This window comes from Silene latifolia, chromosome 6 (genome assembly GCF_048544455.1).
Source record: "Silene latifolia isolate original U9 population chromosome 6, ASM4854445v1, whole genome shotgun sequence".
NCBI classification, from domain to species: Eukaryota; Viridiplantae; Streptophyta; class Magnoliopsida; order Caryophyllales; family Caryophyllaceae; genus Silene; species Silene latifolia.
This window is the reverse complement of record NC_133531.1, coordinates 140,537,024-140,563,241: the sequence shown is the minus strand read 5'-3', so window position 1 is coordinate 140,563,241 and position 26,218 is coordinate 140,537,024. Positions and strand designations below refer to the sequence as shown.

The window sequence follows — 26,218 nt, the reverse complement described above, 5'->3', positions numbered from 1 at the left end:
ATAAACATTAAAGAAATGTAACAATGACAATAATAAACATAACTAAAGATACGACACGAACGACCAACCATCATACTTGGCCACTTATTTTACTCGGTCACTCTTCATACTCGGCTACTATCCCGATATAGCAACATCTATCGGACACAAGTCAAAAGTAAAAGGTCTCTCAAATCATTAATGCATGTGCACATCCCTCTAGCGGGGGCATGCCCAAAAGAGAAGATTTTGAGGCGGTATCCACGATCAATGGCGCCTGAATAAATAACCCCTAATGATTCCCAATAGCAACCAGATAACATCGCAAGGCTACCTACACAATAATTCAGAATAATAACCCGAAAAGCATCGCAACACTTTCGGCACAAAGATTCTCAAATCAATACCAACAAATACAACTCCATACTCGAACGACCAAAAACACAACATATAACATCATTTTACCCAATCAAAACATCGACCATTATCCCACAATCAATTCAATCAAACAAATACTCTCTTTTTTGGAAATAAGGTTGTGTTTTATATCACATACTCCCTCTTATCCACTTTATTCATCCCCTTTTCTTTTTACACAACAAATAAGGAAATGCATTTGGACCACACAAAACACACTACATGTAACAGCCCCTTCTTACTCGACGAAAGCAATGGGGAGATGTCACCATCTCGGTTTCCAAAGGCAGTGAATCAGAACTACAATTAAGTAAAATTTTATATAAATAACATTTTTAGGGAATTACATAATGAATAAATGAATAACAAGTGTGAATTATACATTTTACAACTCAACTAAAGTCTATATCATCTACCAAACATATACTCAAACTGCTCCCCATATGACCGCAAATTATGGTTCATCACAGGCCACCATAATTAAAGCAAGCGACGGTTACACACAACCAACACACGTAAGTTCGATAATACAAATACTTATGTAATAACACATGAATACAAATATGTAAGACAATGATGAACATATGAGGCACAATCCCCATCTCCATATATCCCGTTGACAGCACCGCAACACCACCCACCAAACAACTTGACCGCAACCCGTAAAACAGGTACTCGCTCGAGACACGCCCGTGGTGCCGAGCTCGGGCGCTAACCGGACACCTGTCAGGCGTCGTGATACCACATGAGCCCCTCCGTACTCAAATCATAAACATTCACGTCCTTCTTGGAGTGGGAATCTCCAAGAGGCGACCCAAGGGTAAGATGGTCTCTCGACCCGTCTTACGTCTCCTCAACAACCAAGTATCACCATCACACTCCACCAACAACCTTCAACATCCACAATAACCATATGTATGCAATATGCAACACAAGAACAACCAATTAAGCGACTCCTCATGAGACACAATCCCAAATATTCCATGTACAACGATTTCCATAAATATTCCGACTCTTTAGGTCAACATATCTCATTATCATACTAGAATACGACTCGAGAAAAATATGAGACTCACAACAATCCCATTATCATAATATGAGAAAATTTTCTAGGTCCTCCGGGAGGACCACTAATGTGTCTTCCCTAACCAAAAAGAAGTATTCATGCTCATTTAAAAGCTATAAATATAAAGGTAAATATAAGGAAAATATTATCATGAAAGCTTCTTATTGGTTAGGGATGACACATTAACGGTCCTCTCGGAGGACCTATGCATTTCTACCTTAAGTCCTTAACTATGAAAACAATGACGAATGACACATAAATAAGCATTCATATCATCAAAACTGAATAGAAAAACCCTACCTTTTAGCATAGAGTTATACCAGTAATATAATTGTTTAATTCTCTAATATTTTTATCTAAAAAGTCGAGCATTCACGCGAAATCTATAAAAGTTATATAATGATGTAAACATTATTAAGAGTATGCACAATAGAGAGGATTTACCCTCTTCTTAGAGCATGTACTATAGAGAGGACAGTTACGTCCTCTTAATTTTTCTCTTCCCTTGTATTTTTTTGACATATCATGCTCTCTTTCATCCACTTCATTTTCCACTAACTACATCCTCTTTAGTTTATCTTCCCCCACTTTTCTCCACAATAGAGAGAATCCTCTTATAAGTTATTTTTATTACTTTTTTTATTTTTTATAAAAGTAAAATTTAAAAAGATATCAACATAATACATATTGATTGGTAAGTTGGCACAAGGGCCAAGAATTACATTCCTCTAAAATTAGAGGAAAAAATCATCATCCTCTTACTAAGATGATGTATAATAAAGTCCTACAATAGAGATGACCTCCTCTTAGATGAGAGAGGGTGCTAAGAGCATCCACAACTGAGAGGATGATCTCGTTCTCTTATTTTTTCACTTCCCTACTAATTTTTTGACACCTCCCACCCTCTTTCATCCACATCATTTTCCACTCTCTTCATTCTCTTATTTGCTCCTCTTCTATTTTTCTCCCACAATAGAGAGGATCCTCTTATACTATTTTTCTTACTTAAATTATTTATTAATTAATATTATATGTCACTTTATATATTGTTTTAATAATTTATAAATCCACATGGCAAATTAATACTAGCTAGTGGGCACAAGGGCCTATGTCTTCGTTTCTTTAAAAGTAGATGAAGTAATCATTTTCCTCTATGTAAGAGGAGTAGAGGACATCCAACATAGTTCCCACAATAGAGAGATGTCCTCTTAGAAGAGAGAAAGAGTTAAGAGGATGCTAAATCCTCTCTATTGTGGGTGCTCTAAGAGGAGGATCAATCATCTCTAATGTATATGCTCTTAGCACACTCTCATCTAAGAGTCCTCTCTATTGTGGAGTATGCATAAAGGATCCTCTTTGAAGGAGGATGTTCTCCTCTTCCTCTAGTTTTAGAGGAAATGAAACATTGGCCCTTGTACCAACTATCCAATTATATTTGTCTATATTTAATATTTATTTTTTATTTTTTTCTTTTAATATAAATTGAAATGCAATTAAAATGTTAGAGGATAAAAAGAAGATCCTCTCTATTGTAGGGCAAAATAAATAAGAAGAGGATGAAAATAGTGAGGATGAAAGAGAAAGTAAAGTGTCCAAAAAAAAAGAGAGGGAAAAAATAGATAAGAGGATCATAATCTCCTCTCTATTATACATACTCTAAACCTAAACAACAATGTTGTATATATGGACCCCTTTTGTTTTATCATTTCCGTTGTATAGCCTCGCCAATTTGGTAGGTTGAACAAAAATTAGAATTTCAGTCAACAAATTGATTAGATTCACACAATCACAAAAAAGAATGGATGCGAGAATGGAGAAGAAAATAGAAGAAAGTGTGTTGGAAATCCTTGAAACCTCGGACATGCAGGAGATGACCGAGTATAAAGTTCGCAAACTCGCCGCCGAAAAACTCGGTATCGACCTCTCCGAACCTTCTCGAAAGAAATTCGTCCGTCATGTTGTCGAAACGTTTCTTGAGCAACAAGCTCAGCAACAGCAACAAAACGACGCCGTTCAAGGAGGTCAAGTCGAAGAAAATGCATCCGAAGAAGAAGAAGAAAAAGAAGAGGAAGGAAGTAATAGTTTAGCTGATGGCAAGGAGTATGACGACGACGGCGATCTTATTATCTGCCGGGTTCGTTGCCTCTTCTCTCCTTTCTTTTTATCTTTCGGAATTAGTTAATTACTCCACTCCACTCCGTCTATTCTATTCTATTCATTTCATTTCATTTCTATACGTTTGTTTGTTCGATATATGTGAGGAGTATTTTAATCGGATTGTATCAGTTGGCTCGCTAATGATTTATAACCCTAACTTATTAGTGGTAGGTATAATTTTCCGATGAAAGCTTGAAATTTCAATTTGCAGATATAGAGTATCTTATTATCCCCTGATTTGTTATTGTAGAGTTTGTGACGAAATATCTTCTTTTTTCTGTTCTTGTATTCTTCTATTTGGCGTTTATTTGACTCCAATGTTCCCTGCAGTTATCTGAGAAGCGAAGGGTGACGATTCAGGACTTCAGAGGGAAGACATTGGTGTCTATAAGGGAATTTTACAAGAAAGATGGCAAGTTTCTTCCTACTTCCAAAGGTACTACTTATACTCCATGTTTTTATTGCTTAATTTACGCTACATATGTGCGGCTGTGCTTCAAGCTGGTGATTTTGTTATAATTTTGTCATGTGCTGAATGGAATCTTCATTGGAAATTTGTATATTGTTCTTTTCAATGATAATAATGTATGAGTTGTGTTAGAGCATCCACATTGAAGAGGATGGATCATCCTCTTAGCACTCTCTCTCATCTAAGAGGACATCCTCTTCAATGTGGGTATATACTCTTAGAGCATGTACAATAGAGTCATAGAGAGGATGGAGTCTCCTCTTAGCACTCTCTCTCATCTAAGAGGAGCTCCTCTCTATTGTAGAGAATGCATAGAACATCCTCTTAGGAGGAGGATGTTCTCTACTTCCTCTATAATTAGAGGATTTTGAACATTGGCCCTTGTGCCAACAATCCAATCATATTTTTCCATTTTTAATATTTCCATTTATTTTTTCATTTTAATAGAAGTTAAAATATTATTAAAATGGTAGAGGATGGATAAGAGGATCCTCTCTATTGTGAACAAAAATTATAAGAAGAGCATGAATATAGTGGAAATAAATGTGGGTCAGAGAAAATGATGTGTCAAAAAAATGAAAGGGTAAATGAAAAATTAAGAGGATGATAATGTACTCTCTATAGCATCCTCTTTGAAGAGGAAGAGGAAGCCTTCCTCTATTTTTAGAGGAAGCCCGCCCTTGTGCCCACTAATCCTCCCTCATCTACCATGTGTCATGTAATTTGTTTCTTTTTTATTTTTTGGTCATAAAAAATTTGAGAGAGGATGAATAAGAGGATCCTCTTTGATGTGGGAAAAAAATAGAAAAAATATTAAGAGGAGGATGAAGATAATGAAAAATGAGGTGTCAAAAAAATAGAAGAAAAGAGAGAAAATATGAGGAAGAGGACATACTCTTCAATGTGTATCCTCTAAGAGGAGGATGAAGATAATGGGAAATGAGGTGTCAAAAAAATAGAAGGAAAGAGAGGAAATAAGAGGAAGAGGACATACTCTTCAATGTGTATGCTCTTTATGTCACGAAATGATCTGTTGGTCTTGGTGGCTCATGTCATTTTTGTCAATACTTGGAGGCTTGGAATTATAAGGCATGGCTGAATCTAGGTTTGAAGTTATAAATAACAACTGGACCTGATCAGTGAACTCCTTCTGGCCACCCTCAAAGGTAAAATCAACGAAGATCCTGGGTTATAGTTGTTGCCTTGTTGCGGTGGGTGGATTGGCATTGCCTACTAAGAGATTATGTGGTCTAGCGCTCTATGAATTTTGCTACTAGGTACAGCATCTGAGCAAAGCAGCATACAGTTAATGGTTATAAGAAGCTGCCAGGTCTAGTATTGTGCGTTGTGGGCTGCGTGTTACGTATTTGTCTGCTTGCACTGTGATGGAGCAAAAAGACAGTTAAGTTATTTTCGTGTTCATAGCAAGGTCGACTCTCAATCTAAAACCCTCTCTTGGATCAGTTACGGGGAGTTTGGTTGGGGGTTTTCAGGAAAGGGAGTCTAAGAAAATGATTCCCTTTGTTGGTGTTTCTTTGCCTTTTTCAATCATTTCCCTTACCCCTCCCTTAACCCCCAAATCTCTCTAACTCCTTAGTCCTTACCCCTCACCCCCCAAGGAATGAGATTCCCTTTCCCCCTTACCCCACCCACTACAATTACCATTAATCACTTTGACCGGTCGTCGCCGCTCCATGCGTCTCCATCATCACCCAGGACCAAGCACCACCAAAACTCGTTTCCGCTAGTGTAAGATGACCCACCACCACCTTTTACCACGAGGACGACCAGCACCTTGGCGGCAACACCCTCAGACCATCGTCGGCAGTGCCCCAATGCTCCCACCTTCGAAAGTCAACCTCCGCAATTTCAAAACCCCCATCCCTTTAATGTTCTTCTCCAAGTTTAACATTGGGTAAGCATAGTTGCATGAACCCATATTTTTGATGCTGAATGTTTAGGTGGGAAGCAAGTTAATGTAAATTATGAAGGGATTTATCAAGTGTTTGTATAGTGGAAGTACCGGCGGGTTTGGTGGTCAGCGGGAGGTGGTACCGGCAATAAGAAGTCATTTCGGCTTCTCTTTGGTGGAGGTGGAGGTGAATGGTTGTACGTAGTGATAGCAAGTAGTGGTTGTTGGTGGTGGTTTGGAAAATCGGTGGTGAGTGATGTATGGGGATTCCCTTGTTTGTTATAACCAAACAAGTAGTTAAATTAGGGGTAATCCCTTTCCTTTCCCCTTCTTTCCCTTCCCTTTGTTGAACCAAACGCCCCCTTAGTAGTTAGTAACTTATATGGCATGAAACAAGGGCAACACACGGTTCAATCGTTATAAGAGTCTGCTGGATCAAGTGACATTGGCCCTAACTGTGTCTTTAAATTGACAATTAAATGTAACAAGAATAGAGTTTAGTAATTCTGATTTTCTGATGTGCATCTCAAGCCTTGAACCTGAATCTGAAACCCTCACTTAGTTTTGTAATTTGGAATTAGTACAGCATGCAACTAGGCTAACATACAGTTCCATGGATAATTGGATAGCAGAAGCTGTTGGGTGTGTTGTGGCCTTGTGGCTAGGGATGACTTCGCTCTGAAAATCAATCATTAGATTCGTTAGTCTCTCATATTATCTTCGAGCTTCAGAGTACGTACCCACATAGCCTGAAGTGAGGAAATACAATGTTCAAGATAATAATTATCCAATTCCATTTCCGTTAATGGTTATAAGAAGCTGCCAGGTCTAGTATTGTGGGTTGCCCTCTAGCCTCTCATCATAACCCTAGGAATTTTGATTTTAATTAACAAAATTTGTCCAACAACATCAGAGCCTTAATCCCAAAATGATTTGGGGTCGGCTGACATGAATCATCCTTTAGAACCGTCCATGGGTGAACGCACACCTCAAAATGCGAAAAAAAAGAGCGAAATCTAATACAAAGTCAAGGTAAACTTATAGGTTTTAAAATTGAATTCCGGATTTCTTTTATAAAAACTTAAGATTTAAATCGAGAATAAAGATTAAAACAATTTTGAAAATCGAGGTAGAATTTAAGGATCCGGAATATCTTAAAAGTAAACCAAGTAAAATATATAAGAAAGTGGTTGGTAAAAAAGGTGTAATAAAGAAGAGAAGAACAAATAATTTTTTTTAAAAATTAAATAAAAACACCAAATCTGTCAAATAACATCAAATACTAAAAATCCACATGTATCCTTTCCCTCCATTGTGCCCTCTCCGTCACCATACTCTCCTCAAGCCCCAGAGATCTCATATCGTGCTCTATCACTCTCAACCATATCTCTCTCGGTCTCCCTCTACCCCTAGGGACCTTTTCAGTTTTCCAAGTCTCCAACTTGTCCACAGGAGACCTTCTCACATGGCCAAACCATCTTAGTCGCTTTTTCATCATCTTGTCCTCTATTGGCGCCACTTTTACCTTTTCCCTAATCACCTCATTCCTTAATCGATCTTTCCTTGTATAGCCGCACATCCACCTCAACATACGCATCTCCGCCACACTCATCTTTTGAATGTGACAATGTTTCACGGCCCAACACTCGGAACCGTAAAGTAAAGCAGACCTAATTGCCACGCGATAAAATTTCCCCTTTAATCCTTGGGGCAGATCTTTATCGCATAAAACCCCTGAAGCACTCTTCCATTTCAACCATCTTGCTTTAATTCTGTGAGCCACATCTCCGTCTAACTCCCCATCTTTTTGAATAATAGATCCTAGATATCTGAAGAAATCTGATCCCTCAACAAAATTTGTCTCCATGACAAATCACCTTTCACATTCTCCCTTTTCTCTTTCTTCCATTTTAATTTCACCTGATTTATCTCCATTTATTCATCAACTTCTTCATTTAAACCCCTCAATTTCAATTGTAATTCAAATTACTTCTCTAAATGATCATTATTTTGCTAAATTGAACAATTTGATACTTTGATCATCATATATTTTGGTACTATTTATTCGTTGAATTTTGCAAGTTTCAATCAAAATTGTCAAATTAATTTATTTAATTAATCAAGGGAGAATAATGAGGATAGAGAATGAATGTGATGATGTATCGGTTCCATCGAGACACCTTGTTTTTGCGTATTATGTTACTGGACATGGATTTGGTCTAGCCCTCTAGGAATTTTGCTACTTGGTACAGCATCCGAGCAAAGCAGCATACAGTTTATGGTTGTAAGAAGCTGCCAAGTCTAGTATTGTGGGTTGTGGGTTGCGTGTTACGTATTTGTGTGCTTTTAGTTGCACAGTGATGAAGCAAAAAGACAGTTAAGATATTTTCTTGTTCATAGCAAGGTCGACTCTCAATCTAAAACCCTCTCTTGGATCAGTTAGATGATTCCCTTTGTTGGTGTTTGTTTGCCTCTTTCAATCATTCCCGTTACCCCTCCCTTACTCCGAAATCTCTCTAACTCCTTACCCTTCGGTCTTCACCCCCCAAGGAATAGGATTCCCTTTCCCCCTTACCCCACCCACTACAACTACCACTAACACTATCACTAACCCACCCATCACATCACTCACCACCACCGCCACTGACTCTTAGGCCACTGCCACTGTGGCTGGTCGTCGCCGCTCCTAGCCTCTCATCATCACCCCAGGACCAAGCACTACCAAAACTCGTTACCGCTAGTGTAAGATGACCCACCACCACCTTTTACCACGAGGACGACCAGCACCATGCCGGCAACACCCTTAGACCATCGTCGGTGGTGCCCCAATGCTCCCACTTGCGAAAGTCGACTTCCCCAATTTCAAAACCCCATTTTCGCCCCTTTAATGTTCTTCTCCAAGTTCAACATTGGGTAAGCATAGTCGCATAGAACCCATATTTTTGATGCTGAATGTCTAGGTGGGAAGCAAGTTAATGTAAATTATGAAGGGATTTATCAAGTGTTGAGGGAAGTACCGGCGGGTTTGGTGGTCAGCGGGAGGTGGTGCCGGCAATAAGAGGTTGCGTCGGCGTCTCTATGGTGGAGGTGGACCTTCGTAGTGGTGGAGGTGAACGGTTCTACGTAGTGATAGCAAGTAGTGGTTGTTGGTGGTGATTGGGAAAATAGGTGGTGGGTTATATATGGGGATTCCCTTTCTTATTATAACCAAACAAGTAGTTAAATTTGGGTGATCCCTTTCTTTTCCCCTTCTTTCCCTTTCTTGTTTCAATTCCCTTTCCCTTTGTTGAACCAAACGCCCCCTTAGTAGTTAGTAACTTAGTATGGCATGAAACAAGGGCAACGCACCGTTCAATTGTTATAAGAGTCTGCTGGATCAAGTGACATTAACTGTATCTTTAAATTGGCAATTAAATGTAACAAGAATAGAGTTTAGTAATTCTGATTTTCTGATGTGCATCTCGACCCTTGAGCCTGAATCTGAAACCCTCACTTGTCTTTTTGTAATTTGGAATTAGTACACCATGCAACTAGGCTAACATACAGTTCCATGGATAATTGGATAGCAGAAGTTGTTGGGTCACTGGGTGTGTTGTGGCCTTGTTGCTAGGGATGACTTCGCTCTGAAAATCAATCATTAGATTCGTTATTCTCTCATATTATATTCGAGCTTCAAAGTACCCACATAGGCTTAAGTGAGAAAATACAATGTTCAAGATAATAATTATCCAATTCCATTTTCATGGAAGGCTAACTCCTGAATATTTTTTGTATTTGTTATCCGCTTTTTATTTAAGTTCCCTTTTCCTTCATATTTTGTGTTTTGTAGATGTATGGGAGAGGCGTTGAGCATTTGCTAATGTTATACTTCAATATTTGATACACATCATGTAGGTGCATCGGGTGATAGTCATAGTAAACACTATCAGGGTAGCTTGGTTTTATGGTCCTCAACCATGTTTTTTGTCTTTCCCAAGGCTGTCATTCTGATGTATTATTGCTTTGTGTTGGGTGAACTCTGACTTTGAGTCCTAGCAATGGCTAATATTAGCTACGGTAAATGTTGATGTAGTTGGTTTGCACGCTGCTTGCGATGCGACTCCAAATATGTATGAGTAACTTGTAATTTTACATCACCTTTGTTTCCAGCAGTTGGTTTTCTGTAAATTTAACTGTGTGGGCCTTGGGGCCCCAGGATAATGCACATTTGTTGAAAATGGACTATACAATTCTGAATATTCAGGACCATTGCCGAGGCTTCGCTCTAGACCTGTTACACCCAAATGAAGAGTAGCGATCCTCTCGATCCTGGGAGGTTGTGATGAGAGCGATATAGTATATCCAAAGGCTAGATTTGATTTTCAAGGTGTGTGGGGGGATTTTTTTTGCTGCTGTTGTGAGTATTTAATAATAGCATTGGTGAACAGCTGTAGTAGTCATCGACTCATAGACGCATAAGGCAAACCCAAGGACAATAGATATATTTTGAAATGCTCGTCGCGACATATTCTATTCTGCTTTGTTGCGTTCTTTGTCATGCTATACCCCGTCCACAGATTAAGTACTTACCGTCGCCACTCGAATTTGATGGTCAACAATTCAACCGCAATAAAATGTGAAAATTGTCTTCTTTTATTCAACAAAACAACTATTTTCATATGTTCCTTTTTAACAAGTTCTTATTATCCTACATGGTGAAAACATGTCGCCATTGTTTGACTATCAGTTGGATGGGAACAATAAATTTGGGTTGGAGTACATAAGTGAAGATTGTAATTTGTGAGTGCTTTTGTTTTCAATATTCAGAAAAACTACTGATAGTCAACCATTTCACAGTTTTTTTTGAATATGGTAGTCTGGCAAGTGTTAACTGTGAAATTAGTAAAAGGTGAGTGCTTTTGTTTTCAATATTTTTTTTGGCGTAAAGGGGGAACCACAAAGGCATTTTTTTTTTCTCTCTTGATGCTGACAGAATTCGAATTCATGTCATCAAAGAAACCATTATCTTAGGTAAGAATTTTTAAGATGGTACATTGATGTATGAGTAAGAAAATGTAGTGCTACGAAACTTAAGATGGCAAATCTTGATTTTTCGGACGTAAAAACTATAGATTATATAGTGGCATGTTAAGGATGTCAGTTTGTAAAGCTCTATTCATCTGTTAGTCTTTGTAAGGTTATATTAATATGTACAATTCCTCTTAAACTTCACTGGTCCTTGTATTTTATATTGCTGTATTTACTTGTAGGTATCAGCTTAACAGCTGAGCAGTGGTCTTCCTTCAAGAAGAATGTGCCTGCAATCGACCAAGCTATTAAGGAAATGGAGGATAGGTTGTAAGGTTCTTGGCAATAGACCCGTTTAGAACAAGTTAATTGATAGTCGTAATGATGTTCAAGTTTTAACTCCGGGTTTGAAGCTTGCTTCTATGCTTCCCAGCCTGGTACAAACATCATGACGTTTTTATATGTGGTGGGCAGTCCTGGTCCTTCTGTAACAGATGTTAATGTCCTTTGTCACTTCATGAATCAGGAATGGCATAAATGTTTGTAATGCAATTGGTTTTTGTACCAATCACTGCTTTTACTTGTGAGATACCAGGGCTCCTATGATTTGAACCTGTGACCTCTTGGTTACGCGGGCTCTGATACCATGTGAGAAAATCATGTCAATCAAAAGTTTAAGGTGATGCTTCAGGTTCAATCAATATTTGTGATATTTTAATAGTAACCTCACGTTTCGCTATGGACCCACACATTTGTTCAACATAAATATTTACGTCATATTCCTCAATTAGGATTCTCTCCATTTCCTAAAAGAAGTGGAGGGTTCATCCCCCTTATACTAAAAGAATAAGAGATCTCCAAAATTTTTCCGCCTAAATGAATTTGGCTGTAATTGGTCTTTCATTATATCGTATTTGTAATTGAGCTTTCATTATATCGTATCTATAATTAGGATTTTATCATATCATATCTGTAATTGGGTTTTCATTATATTATATCTACAACTGGATTATACTAAACTTCCCCATTTCCACCGATTAATATAAAACATTAATAATAATAAATTTTATAATTAAATTTCAAATTGAATTAAATATCAGTTGTATAATTATTATTTTCTTTAATATTCTTATCTAAAAACCGCGCAATTGCGCGGGATCTATACTAGTTTCCTATTAAAGGTCAAGATTTCATCTCACGGCGACTTAACGGTCCATGTTTTCAATCGATAAATAAAGGAAAAATGTAATAGAAAGAGAATCTATTTTTAAAATAATGCTCAAAAATAAAGTGTGTATCATTTTGGGTCGGTTTGAAAATATTTGTCAAAATGGTGTCCGTGTAGGCTCGGGTTTTCAAAACCCGAAACACGGAATAGACACGCCATTACTAATGGCGTGTTTATAGTAAGTAAGAAAAAAAAAACTTCTATAAAATGGACTAAAGGAAAGACACCATTGGGAATGACGGGTTTTGGGAAGGAAACACGCCACTCCTAATAGCGTGTTTTTTTCTTTTTTTTTTCTTTTTTTTTTTAAGTTCATGGGAGTCTGTCAGTTGGGAAAAAACTGTAAAGACACGCCAATGCTAATGGCGTGTTTCCTTCATAAAACACGCTGCCGTGTTTGTTCCGTATTTTAGGTTTTGAAAACCCGAGTTTAAGTGGACACCATTTTGACAAATATTTTTAAAACCGACCCAAAACGATAAATATTTTATTTTTGACCATTATTTTAAAAAATCGTTCATAGAAAGAGAGGTGTAATATTATATTGTAATGAAAGAGGAAATTGACAAGAAATGGAGAGAAGGAAATGGAGAGGATCTTTGCTCCATATTCCTCCCCTTGTTTCCCTCCATTAATTTCTAAAATTTACATTCTATAGTTTAGGAAAGATTATTGTATTTTGTAGCCAAGATAAAAGTCTAAATGTAGGTGTATAATAGTATTCTTAGTTTAGACTCTCATTGTTCCTATTTCTAAATATAGCAAGTAAAAATAGTGAATTATCCATTATTAAATAACTTCGGCGTTGTTTGGTAAACGACATATTGGTCAATTTTTAGCATATTCAAGGGTTTTAGCATGTTTGACCAATCAGCATGCTAATTTTAATGTTTGGTAAACAACATATTGAAGCGTATTTGGGGTTAATATGCTGTTTTACAATATGCTGCTTACCCCAATATATTGGTTAGTATATTGTAAAATAGGAAATTTTTCTCCATTTTATAAACAAAACTAAATAATCTACTAATCGTAATCTGTCAATTACCAAACACTCAAATTAATTCTGCTAATTATAATATGCTAGTCAAACCTTCTGATAAAATTTGCCATTTATAATCTGCTTTTGCAATCTGCTTATGCTGAAATTAATCCGCTGTTTACCAAACAGGGCCTTCACCTTTCTCATTTTTGCATTTATTTTGTATTTAAGTTTATTGGTGTTGTGCGGAAGCGTGAATATCCTCATGTTGGACCTCTACTGCATATGTGTCTACAACCCATAATAACAACGGGGTCAGTTACTGAATAATTAAAATAAGACAAGTACAACAAGGTAACCAACTGTTCACCATTCACCCCGTCTCCCGATCACACACAATCACTGACTACACACCAAGGTGTGTAGCCCTGTCAGATTACCCATCGCAACAGATAATCCTCGCCGCGAGTGGGGGACCGCAGCCAATCCCCATCTAAACCTCGCTCATCAACGAGCGATAAACCTGTCCCATTAATGTGCACATCCCCTCCCGTGGCGGGTTCCACGGAGGGCGAAACTAGGGCGTGAAGCCACTCCCGCAAGTGACTTCACTCAGCCGAGGACGCACCTCGCGAACCAATATCATCATCAATCACCACAACACCACCACCCACTCCAATACTCCAACAACAACATATAATCACAACAACAATTGCCACAATCGCAATACAAACTTAATTCAATTAAACAAGAACTGAGTAGGGAAAACCTACCTTAGCACAACAGCAAGAACACAAGCATGCGGTCTAGAATGACTCCTCTACGAATTCCTCGCCTAACAACAATCACATAACAACAATTACTATATGCAAGACCCCATATTCCCCCAAATCATAATTAAAGCCAAACCCTAACATATGAATCAATGAATTATAGGAACAAAGACTTACCGACGATAAACAAAGGAATGAATGCACTTGCTAATGATCACAGACACTTTAGAGAGAGATTTGGAGAGGATTAGAACGTCGTTGAGTGATTAGGTTTTGTAAAAGTGTAATCAGAAACTGATTTACGTTTTTATATAACTCTAATCATTTCCAAATCAAACCGCGGAAATAACACTCGACGGACCGGATACTCGGTCGAGTATAGAGTATACTCGGTCGATTACCCTCTACTCGCTCGAGTATTCCACATACTCGGCCGAGTGTTCCTGGGCAGTAGCCAATCCAGGAAACACGACACACTATACTCGACCGAGTAGGCCATACTCGGCCGAGTACCAACCTAGGAAAACCGTAGTATTACAGTCTTCCCTCCTTAAAAATAACTTCGTCCCCGAAGTTCACACTCTAAAAATACACTCTACAACCAAACACAAGCAACAACCTCCCGACACAACACACCAAACATCACAAAACATAACTATGCCGACTCAAACTAACCCAAACTAACCCAAAAACACACATGCGACCATCTCCTCCCCCCCCTAAAAAGACAACGGTTACATCCTCGTAACCAACCATACCTGATAAAAAAGTTTAGGAAAACGCTCTCGCATAACCTCCTCGGGTTCCCATGTGGCCTCTTCCACATTATGATTGGACCAAAGCACCTTGAGTAAGACGGTCTCACCATTCCTTGTCTTGCGTAGTTTGCGGTCTAGAATCTCTTTAGGAACCTCATCATAGGGCAAGGACTCATCAAGCTCGATGTTCTGAACCTCAAGTACATGTGACGGGTCACTCACATACTTCCGGAGCTGTGAAACATGAAAAACATTGTGGACTCGATCCAAAGCTGGTGGTAGAGCTAACCTGTAGGCTACTTCACCTACATGATCCAAAACACATTTATTAAAGTACTAAAGAGTAAAATTTACATCGTCTCAAGAAATCCCAAAAATAAAGTACTATTATGAAATTAACAACTACAAACGACACTAGAACTCTTGACAGTAGAAGCTAAGCTTGTGTGGTGACTCCCCATGACAGCCCCAAAGCTAAACGACTGCATCACCTGTCACAACCTGCTCACCATCCCCGAATGGATCACCACAGGTTTTACAAAACAACAACGGGGTCAGTTACTGAATAATTAAAATAAGATAAGTACAACAAGGTAACCAGTTGTTCACCATTCACCCCGTCTCCCGATCACACACAATCACTGACTACACACCAAGGTGTGTAGCCCTGTCAGATTACCCTTCGCAACAGATAATCCTCGCCGCCAGTATGGGACCGCAACCAATCCCCACCTGAACCCCGCTCATCAACGAGCGATAACATTGTCCCATTAATGTGCACATCCCCTCCCGTGGCGGGTTCCACGGAGGGCGAAACTAGGGTGTGAAGCCACTCCCGCAAGTGACTCCACTCAACCGAGGACGCACCTCGCGAACCAATATAATCATCAATCACCACAACACCACCACACACTCCAATACTCCAACAACAACAGATAATCACAACAACAATTGCCACAATTGCAATACAAACTTAATTCAATTAAACAAGAACTGAGTATGGAAACCCTACCTTAGCACAACAGCAAGAACACAAGCAAGCGGTCTAGAATGGCTCCTCTGCGAAGTCCTCGCCTAACAACAATCACATAACAACAATTACTATATGCAAAACCCCATATTCCCCCAAATCATAATTAAAGCCAAACCCTAACATAATGAATCAATGAATTATAGGAATAAAGACTTATCGACGATAAACAAAGGAATGAATGCACTTGCTAATGATCACAGACACTTTAGGGAGAGATTTGAAGAGGATTAGAGCGTCATTGAGTGATTAGGTTTTGTAAAAGTGTAATTAGAAACTGATTTACGTTTTTATATAACTCTAATCATTTCCAAATCAAACCGCGGAAATAACACTCGACGGACCGGATACTCGGTCGAGTATAGAGTATACTCGGCCGAGTACCCTCTACTCGGTCGAGTATTCCACATACTCGGCCGAGTGTTCCTGGGCAGTAGCCAATCCAGGAAACTTGACACACTATACTCGAGCGAGTAGGCCATACTCGGCCGAGTACCAACCTAGGAAAACCGTAGTATTACAGGTTCCTTCCCAAAAAGCCTTGTATCATTATATTTTGTAGACACTTATAAAGATAATCTTCCATCTTTACTCTACCGATGTGGGACATGGATTTTCACCCTAACAATCCTCCCCTCAAACCAAGGACATTATCTTGACTCGGTCCTTGATCGACCTAGAGAACTCTGCACCCACAACCTACATCCCCAACTTCTAGACACCCGAAACATCACAAGTATTGATAACCTCCCCTTAGCCGACACACCATGTTACTACGAGCCATGTCTTGCACTACATGTCACTGCCTGGTCAAGTGAGTGCCCTCGCATGCTCCTGAGCCTGCATGTCCATGTGCCCTTCTTGGGAATGTGCTACACATGCATATCGAACATCCTCTGCATCCAATATAACCCCGGATCGGGTCCGCCACTTCAGAAGTCCTAGAACACAAACGGTCTCTAGCATCCAACCTGGAAAGGACCCACCAGACCTGCGGCACCCAACTTGATAAGGGTCCGGCCACCTAATTAACAGTTCTAGTACACTAATGGTCTTTGTCCCACAAGACCTATGACACCTTTCATCCATTTAGCCCTGGACCGGGCTTGCTCAAGGACTCACCTCGAATTAGGAGTTCCATGCCTTACAGTGTACAACTTCAAGTCTTGGGCCTGCTGATGCATCCTCGTGTCTAGCCCAAGTCGAACCTTGGACTCTAATACCACTTGTTGTAACAGAAGTAAGAACAAATAAAGAACAATAAAAAACAAACGCACATATTTACGTGGTTCACTAACAGTGTGTTAGCTACGTCTACATGGTAGAAGGGAGAGAGTTTTATTGATATGTGAGAAGTTTTCAGATTACAGATTCAGACGGTATGATAAACATGACTGCTAGGTAGAGGCTTAGAGAGTTTATATAATACTCTCTAAGACCTAATACAGAATGACCTAATAAAGTCCCAAGACAAACCTAGCCCAGGCAATAACAGATACGGATACCGTTTTAAGTTTCGCCCGCATTGTCGTTCGAAGCGGCGACTAACAGAATCAAGGCACAAACCCAACAAATCTACACCTTGACTTGAATTATCTCACAAATAGACAGATGTACCAGATTCACCCTCATAGATGCCAAATGTACCAGAATGCTCTTTTCCCTTTCCCCTCAGATATTGCCCATAAAGGGGCAATTACAAACTTCAGATATTTAGCAAGTCCAAACAGTGTTGGAACTTGCTATGCGGATCTGGCTTGGTAAACATGTCAGTTGGGTTATCAGTAGTACCCACTTTGTTCACCTTAATCCTCTTCTCATTTCTCAGAAAGTGATATCTCACATCTATATGCTTAGTCCTCTCATGATGGACTTGATCTTTAACCAAGCATATTGCACTAAGACTCTCACAGAATACGATAGCTTGCTCTTGATGTAGACCCAGATCACTGACCTACCCTTTTAACTACATACCCTGCTCAGCTGTTGCAGTCACGGCCATAGACTCTGCTTCAGTAGTAGACAAAGTAACTGTAGGCTGTAATGTAGCCTTCCAACTGACGATTGAATCACCAAGAGTGAAAACATAACCAGTCATTGATCGTCTGCTGTCAACACCTACTGCATAATCATAATCTGAGTACCCTGACACAAGACACTCTCTATCACCTCCATAAATGAGACCAACATCAGATGTGCCCTTAAGGTACCAGAAAGTTCTCTTCACAGCTTGTCAATGCTCTTTACCCGGATCACCCATAAACCGGCTTACCACGCTGTCTGACTGCGCTAGGTCAAGTCTAGTGCAAACCATATCATACATCAAGCTACCCACTGCACTAGAGTACGGAACTTGGGACATGTACTCCCTTTCTTCAGCTGATTTGGGTGCAAAAGCAACAGACAGATGTGCATTTGATGCACTAGGAGTATCTATGGATGTAGCAGTAGACATGCCAAATCATGATAGTACCTTCTGAATATAGCTTTTCTGAGATAAGAAAAGCTTATTCTTGCTCCTATCCCTGTAGATCTCCATTCCCACAATTTTTCTTGCTGCACCCAAATCTTTCATCTCAAACTCAGCACTGAGAAGACCCTTCAATTTATGAACATCAGACTTGCTATCTGCATCTATCAACATATCGTCTACATAGGATCAGATAAATGAAAGACCAATTCTTCACCTTGTTGTAATAAACACAACAATCATGCGGACTCCTATTGTAGCCAATTTCCAACATGTAGCTGTCGAACCTTTTATACCTCTGCCTCGGTGATTGTTTTAGCCCATATAAGGACTTCTTCAGCTTACAAACGTAGTCTTATTTACCCGGAACCTGGAAATCGTCTGGCTGAGTCATGTATATCTCTTCTTCCAACTCTCCATGTAGAAAAGTTGTCTTTACATCTAGCTGTTCGAGTTCTAAATCCTGATTTGCAACTATTGCTAGTAACACTCTGATGGAAGTATGTCTGACCACCGGTGAAAAGATCTCATTGTAGTCTACCCCCTCTTTCTGACTGAACCCACGAGCTACCAAACGAGCTTTATACCTAATACCCTCAGCAACGGTTTCTCCTTCTTTCTTCTTAAAGACCCATTTACAAGTAACAATCTTTCTGCCTTGAGGCTTCTTGGATAATTCTCAGGTCTGATTCTTTTGAAGTGACTCCATCTCATCTCCCATGGCAGCAAACCATTGGACAGATTCAGAATAGCTGCTTCTTTAAAAGTGGATGACTCATGTAAGTCAGGATCCACCTTCTCAGCAACCTGAAGTGCATAACCCACCATATCTTCAAAACCAAATCTATTCGGAGGCTTACCAAAATTAGGCCTGATTGACCGCTCACGGGCGAAATTCTGCTGATTCGGAACTGGTAATGAAGAACCTGATGGTACAGATTCGGATTCGGATTGTTGTGGTTGATCTTCTTCCTGTGGTACATTCTCATCAAGAGTGTCTTGCTGCTCCACCTGTTTATCAGCACTACTACTACTATCTGACAAAGTAATAGACTTCTCAGTGGGGTTAACCATAGAATTTTTATCAAAGACAACATTTCTACTCAAAATAACCCTACCTTTAGATGGAGACCAGATGCAGTATCCGTTGACACCATCCTCATAGCCCATGAATACTCCCTTTTTAGCTCGTGGCTCAAGCTTATCCTCACTAACATGATAATAAGCAGTACTACCAAAAGCTCTTAAAATAGAATAGTCAGTCCAGACCACATCTCAAATGGAGTTTTGAGATTCAGACTCGTGTTAGGTCCCCGATTTATCAGATAACATGCTGTACTAACTGCTTCTGCCCAGAATCTTCATGTTAGTCCGGCATTAGAGAGCATGCACCTTGCCCTCTCCAGAAGTGTCTGGTTCATTCGCTCTGCTACACCATTTTGATGAGGTGTATCTCGGACTGTACGATGTCTAGCAATCCCTTCATTCTTGCAGAACTCGTCGAACTCAGAACAACAAAACTCTAGGCCGTTATCAGTTCACAACCTCTTGACCTTCTTCCCAGTTTGATTCTCCATTAATGCCTTCCACTGCTTAAAGTGAGTGAAGGCTTTGTTTTGTGCTTCATCAAATAAATCCAAGTCTTCCTTGAATAATCATCAATAATTGACAAAAAATACCGGTGACCTCCCAAAGACTCCACCTTAGAAGGACCGTAACAATCAGAATGGATGTAATCAAGTTTGCTCTTGGTCCTATGCACTGCTTTAGGAAACTTGCTGCAATGTAGCTTCCCAAATACACAATGCTCACAAAAATCCAGATTTTTGACCTTGTGACCATACATAAGATCTTCTTTTGACAGAGCCTGCATCCCTTTTCACTCAAATGACCAAACCTCATTTGCCACAACTTAGTCAAATCTTCTTTATCAACATCTGAGGATGCAACAGCAGCAGAACCTGACTGTAATACTCCGTATTTATAGTCTTAGGGGTACTCTATAGAGTAGCCCTTACTCTGTCGAGTAAGGGTAAGTGTCGCAGCAAAATAGTTTCTGACCTGTTGGGCACTCGATCGAGTAGCTCGGGCACTCGATCGAGTAGGGGGGTACTCGATCGAGTACCTTGGGTACTCGATCGAGCGCCCGGTTTTACGGGTGAGTTTTCGCGGGTTTTGTTAATTATGCGATTAGGGTATTTAAACCAATTCGTCTTTGTTTTAAAACACTTTTACCAAAACCTAAAACCTGTTTAAGAGAGAAAGCGCAGAAATCCTTCTTCCTAATCGCATCCTTAACGATTCCCTGAGTTCGACGGTCGATTCTCGTTGTTTTTCGTGTTGTTGGATTCCTTGCGTCGAGGGTAAGCTTCACGGCATAATTTTTATGATGTTTTGCTAGTTTTGGTCAAACCCTAATTTAGGGTTTGGGGATTTTATGAGTAGGAATTGAATAGTAGTCTTTATGTGTTATGTATGATAGGAGGAGAATTCGTAGAGGAGCCGTTTTGAGACAATTGTTTAGATCGTCTGCGTGTTTGCTTTCCGGTAGGATTTCCTACTCGCATTAGTCCCATAATGGGATATTGGTGATGTCTTTGTAATTAGGCGATTGATATGATGATTGTAATTGTGATTGTGTTTGTGGTTGTGTTCGTTGATGGCTCTCGAGATGCGTTCTCGGCTGAGTGGGGTCACTTGGGGAGTGATCTCACGCCCTAGTTTCGCCTTCTCGTGGAACCCGCCACGAAGGGATGTGCACATTAATGATACGGGGTTATCGCTCGTACGATGAGCGGGGCTTAGGTGGGAACGGCCGGTCCCCCATCGCGGCTGGTCCAAAGTGGACGATCGATGATTGAGACGGTTGGTTGGTTGGTGTGTGTGTGTGTGTGTGGCGATTCAAATTTGTCTATTTGTCTTCTTGTTGTTATGTATATTGATTGTGTGATTAGTACGACCCGGTGTTGTTTTGTAAACCTGCGGGGATCCATTCGGGGATGGTGAGCAGATATTGAACAGTATAGAGATGGTACTGGATAGTCAGGGGATGGCCACGACATGACGATAGAGTCTTCCGCTGTAGTTTAGTCTTTATTTACATTTCATTTGAGAACAATTAGTTGGAATAATGTATTGTACTTTCAGTTGGTTTGAGGATTGTAACTTTTCATTAAAGCACTTATAATAAATGTTGTTTCTATTTTGTCTATTTGATTATCATACCTCGGGCAACCGAGATGGTGATGTCTCCATACCTGAGTGGTCCTGGTAAGGCACTTGGAGTATGGGGGTGTTACAAATGGTATCAGAGCGACGATCCTGAAACCTGTAACCAATGAACTTAATGAACATAGGGAGTCAATTAAAATGAACCCAGGGTAAAAGTCGTAGGAGCTAGTGCAAAGGCTTGGGAGACGTCCTAAAGTCGCAAGGGGTCGCCCTACAGCTTTGAACCGGTCACGTGGGGTAAATATGTGTTGAGTCATGTGTGTGCTTAGTAACTTGTGTAACAATGTGATGGAATGTGATGATGGATGGATGTTTAAATTGAAAGTTGATGAGATGAAAGGAAGGTGATGATATATATATAAACATTGTTGATAGCATGATGGAATGTTTTATAACGTGGCAATTAATAGCATGAATGTTATGATGTAATGTGATTTTATAAAGTTATCATGTTAGTATATGACGTAATATGCGGGTAGCTTTTACGTATTAGTGATACTTGATCGAGTAAGACTGACTCGATCGGATAGGTTTTGGCGAAATTGAGTCCAGAATCGCGTTTTGGGGCACTCGATCGAGTAACTAGGGGTACTCGATCGAGTAGGGGGTCACTCGATCGAGTAGCCTATATACTCGATCGAGTGGGTTAGTGACCGAAGGTCCGTTTGGTTCGGAGTTTGGGTACTCGATCGAGTACATAGGGGCACTCGATCGAGTAGCCCGTCACTCGATCGAGTGGGTTTGGGTACTCGATCGAGTGGGTTCTGGGCATCGTGTTTTCGTGTTTTGAAGTTTAGTACGTATGTTCATATCTACCCTTTCTTATATATGTTTAGTTTCAAGATGCCGCCCAAGAAAAATGCCTTGTACGCTAGAGCAGAGCTTATGACTACGGATGACATCGTTAAGATGTTAGAGCACCGGGACGCTCTTCATCGAGACCCCAAGAGAGTGAATGAGGACAAAGATAAGAGTAAGGAGAAGGAGGTTGACCATGCTAAAGTCAGCCTCTATATTGCGAGGTTTAACCCGAAGGAGTACAAGGGAGTTGAGGAGCCTAACCGTCTTGATAGTTGGCTGAGGGAGATGGAGAACATACTAGATTTAGTCCACTGTCCCGATGAGATGAGAGTGGATCAGGCTGCATTCTATCTGAGGGAGGCAGCTGGCAAGTGGTGGGATTCAGTGAAAGTGAGTGCCAAGGAGATATATACCAACCAGGGATTACCTGCTATACCTTGGGAGGAGTTTCGTAGGGTCGTGAGGAAGGAGTTTGTCTTAGGAACATGTGAGGAGTAAGTTGAGGGAGGAGTTTGATAAGTTTAAGATGACTGCCGAGATGTCGTGGGTTTGAGTACTACAGGCGGTTCAATGAGAAATCTAGATATCTTTGAGGACATGGGTTTGAGTGATGAGAATTTGGCTTTGAGGTTTGAGAGTGGACTAACCACGAAGATTATGGATAAATTACCCGTGGGAGTCCTCACCGATGTGAAGGAAGCATATGAGAGGGGGGGGAGAGCCGAGAGACTAGTGGAGATGGCTCGGGAGAGGTCCGTGGTGAGAAGAGAAGTCGGAGAGCGAGGGTGGTGGCCAATCTAACTACAAGAAAGGCAACCACAATCAATCTAAGGGGTTTTCTTCTGGGTCTGGGTTTAGTGCTGGAACTTCCTTTGGGAGAGGTCGTGGGAGTGTGAGCAACAGCTGGGGAGTGACCTGCTTTAGTTGTGGTGGCGTAGGCCACAAGAGACATGAGTGCACGAGTGCACCGGGATCCTTTCGAGAGACTCGCACAGAGCTTCGCGAGCAACGCACCCAGTGGATCATGGCCAAACCGGGAGGTCGAGCTACCGAGTGGAGGCAACCGCAACGGCGGTAATTCTTATCACAAGACACCGACGAACAACAACAACCAAGGGTCGGGTGCTAAGCCGACCGCATCAGCTAGTACTGTCCAGGGAGGTGGGCGGAAGACCATGGCAAGTTGTTCATGATGGAGAAGAAGGCGGTGAGGAGGATGCGCATGTTATCACCGGTACATTCCTTGTTAATGGTATTCCTACGTTTGTTTGTTCGATTCGGGGGCTTCTCAATCGTTTGTGTCTTCGAGTCATGTAAAGCAGTTGGGTCTGAGAGTATATGAGTCTGTTAAGGAGCAAGTTTTCATACCTTCAGGTGAGTCTGTATCGTGTGGGAGGTTGTTTAGAGATGTATCTTTAATAGTTGGGCAAGTCGATTTCCCTGTAGACTTGCTAGAGTTTCCTTTTAATGGTTTTGAGATGATAGTTGGGATGGATTGGTTAGGAAAGTATAAGGCTAAGATAGACTGTCATCAAAAGAAAGTGTCCCTAAGAGGTCCTAAGGGTGTTGGTGTGTCTTACCGTGGGTTTTTAGTCAAACCCAAGGTTAAGTTGATTCTGCAAATTGTTACCTTGAAGTCTTATCTGAGGAAGGGATGTCCTTTGATCCTGTGCCATGTGAGAGATGATCGGATAGCGAGTCCAACAGTTGATGAGATACCTGTGGTGGGAGAGTTTGCGGATGTCTTTCCAGAGGAGATTCCGGGGTTGCCACCGAAGAGGGAGATAGATTTCACCGTTGAGTTGAAGCCAGGGACGGGGCCAATCTCTAAGGCACCGTACCGTATGGGTCCTAAGGAGATGGAGGAACTTAGGAAACAGTTGGACGATTTGATAGAAAAGGGGTACATTAGACCGAGTGTATCGCCTTGGGGAGCACCGCCTGTTCGTGAAGAACAAAGATGGGAGCTTGAGGTCGTGCATAGATTACAGGGAGCCGAACCGTGTGACGATAAAGAACAAGTATCCTTTGCCAAGAATAGATGACCCGTTTGATCGGTTGAGTGGTGCAACGATCTTCTCTAAGATTGATTTGAGGTCGGGGTACCATCAGGTGAAGATTAGAGATGTGGATATACCGAAGACGGCTTTCACGTCGAGGTACGGCCACTATGAGTATGTGGTGATGCCGTTTGGATTGTCTAATGCGCCGGCGGTGTTTATGGATTTGATGAATAGGATCTTGACGCTTCTTGGATCGGTTCGTAGTAGTGTTTATCGATGACATCTTAGTCTACTCTAAGACTAAGGAGGAGCATGAGGAGCATCCGAGGATCGTGTTGCGCACCTTGAGAGATCATGAGTTGTATGCTAAAATTTGTCCAAGTGCGAGTTCTGGTTAGAGGAAGTTGCTTTTAAGGGGCATGTAATCTCTAAGGATGGAGTAGTGTGGATCCGGCAAAGATTGAAGCGTGACAAAGTGGGAAGCACCGAAGAATGTCGGCCGAGGTTAGGAGTTTCTTGGGTTTAGCTGGATATTACAGACGGTTCGTGAAAGATTTCTCCAAGATAGCTAGACCGATGACGGCGTTGATGAGGAAAGAGAACAGGTTTCGTTGGGATGAGAGTTGTGAAAAGGCGTTCCAAACCTTAAAGGAGCGTTTGACCACGCTCTCCGTCCTAGCATTACTGAAGGGAGCGAGAATTTCGAGGTTTATACGGGCGCTTGAAGAATGGGTTGGGATGTGTGTTGATGCAGAATGGTAAAGTAATTGCCTATGCTTCTAGGCAATTGAAGCCTTATGAGGAGAACTACCCTACTCATGACCTGGAGTTGGGTGCGGTGGTGTTTGCTCTCAAGATTTGGAGGCATTACCTTTATGGAGCAATCTTTAAGGTATTCTCGGATCACAAGAGTCTCAAGTACATCTTCACGCAGAAGGAGTTGAACATGAGACAGAGGAGGTGGATGGAGTTGATTGGAGATTATGACATGGAAATCATCTACCATGAAGGGAAGGCCAATGTTGTTGTTGATGCTTTAAGTAGAAAGAGTGTGCATTCCTTATGTACGCTCTATCTTTGGTGAGGTCATGGGAGGAGGTAGCGAGTTTTGGGATTCATATGATGCGAAAGGAGATGCTATGGGTGATATGACAAGACATATGGAGTTTTATGATGACATTCGGGATAAGCGAGCTTTGGATCCTAAGATAGTTGAGTGGAGAGCCGAGTAGAAAAAGGGACAAAGGTGTCCCGATTTTCCATTCATACAGATGGTAGTTTGAGGTTTGATGGTAGGTGGTGTGTGCCTAATGATGAGGAGTTGAAAAAGACAATCATGACAGAGGCTCATTGCACACCATATTCAGTTCATCCAGGTGGAGACAAGCTATATAAGGACTTGAAGAACACGTTTTGGTGGCCTGGATGAAGAAAGAGACAAATTTGAGTTTGTGTCCGTTGTTTGACATGCCAGAGAGTTAAAGGGGAACAGAGAAGACCACAAGGTAAGATTCAGTCTTTGGAGGTGCCTGAGTGGAAGTGGGAATCCATTTCCATGGATTTCATTGTGGGTTTGCCGAGGAGTCAACAAGGTAACAATATGATTTGGGTGATAGTGGATCGCTTGACCAAGTCAACTCACTTTGTTCCAATGAAAGATACATGGACTAAGGCACAATTGGCTATGGCCTATCGAAAGAACGTGCTTAAGTTACATGGAGTCCCTAAGGACATAGTGTCCGACAGAGATGCGAGGTTTATATCGAAGTTTTGGAAAGAGTTGCGGGAAGCGTTGGGAACGACTTTGAAGATGAGTACAAAGATTTCATCCAAATGCGACAGATGGGCAGACAGAGAGAACAATCAAGACCCTTGAGGATATGTTGCGAGCTTGTGTGATGGATTTTGGTGGTAGGTGGGAGCAGAGGTTGGATT

At 40.8% G+C, this 26,218-nt stretch overlaps 1 protein-coding gene across 1 annotated transcript; it reads left to right on the top strand.

Annotated features, from left to right (window-relative positions):
- The first annotated feature begins 3,000 nt into the window (after window positions 1-3,000).
- LOC141587426 (RNA polymerase II transcriptional coactivator KELP) lies at window positions 3,001-11,704 on the top strand. The gene is made up of 3 exons (XM_074408913.1): window positions 3,001-3,596; window positions 3,950-4,055; window positions 11,250-11,704. Exons 1-3 carry the CDS (start codon window positions 3,261-3,263, stop codon window positions 11,339-11,341), a joined length of 534 nt encoding a protein of 177 aa, XP_074265014.1. The 5' UTR covers window positions 3,001-3,260; the 3' UTR covers window positions 11,342-11,704.
- Window positions 11,705-26,218: the final 14,514 nt, after the last annotated feature.

Bases quoted from the DNA above. Each gene is read 5' to 3' on its own strand.
- LOC141587426 (XM_074408913.1), top strand. From the start codon at position 3,261: ATGGATGCGAGAATGGAGAAGAAAATAGAAGAAAGTGTGTTGGAAATC. The intron at 3,597-3,949 runs GTTCGTTGCCTC...TGTTCCCTGCAG, and splicing joins GCGATCTTATTATCTGCCGG to TTATCTGAGAAGCGAAGGGT. The intron at 4,056-11,249 runs GTACTACTTATA...ATTTACTTGTAG, and splicing joins GTTTCTTCCTACTTCCAAAG to GTATCAGCTTAACAGCTGAG.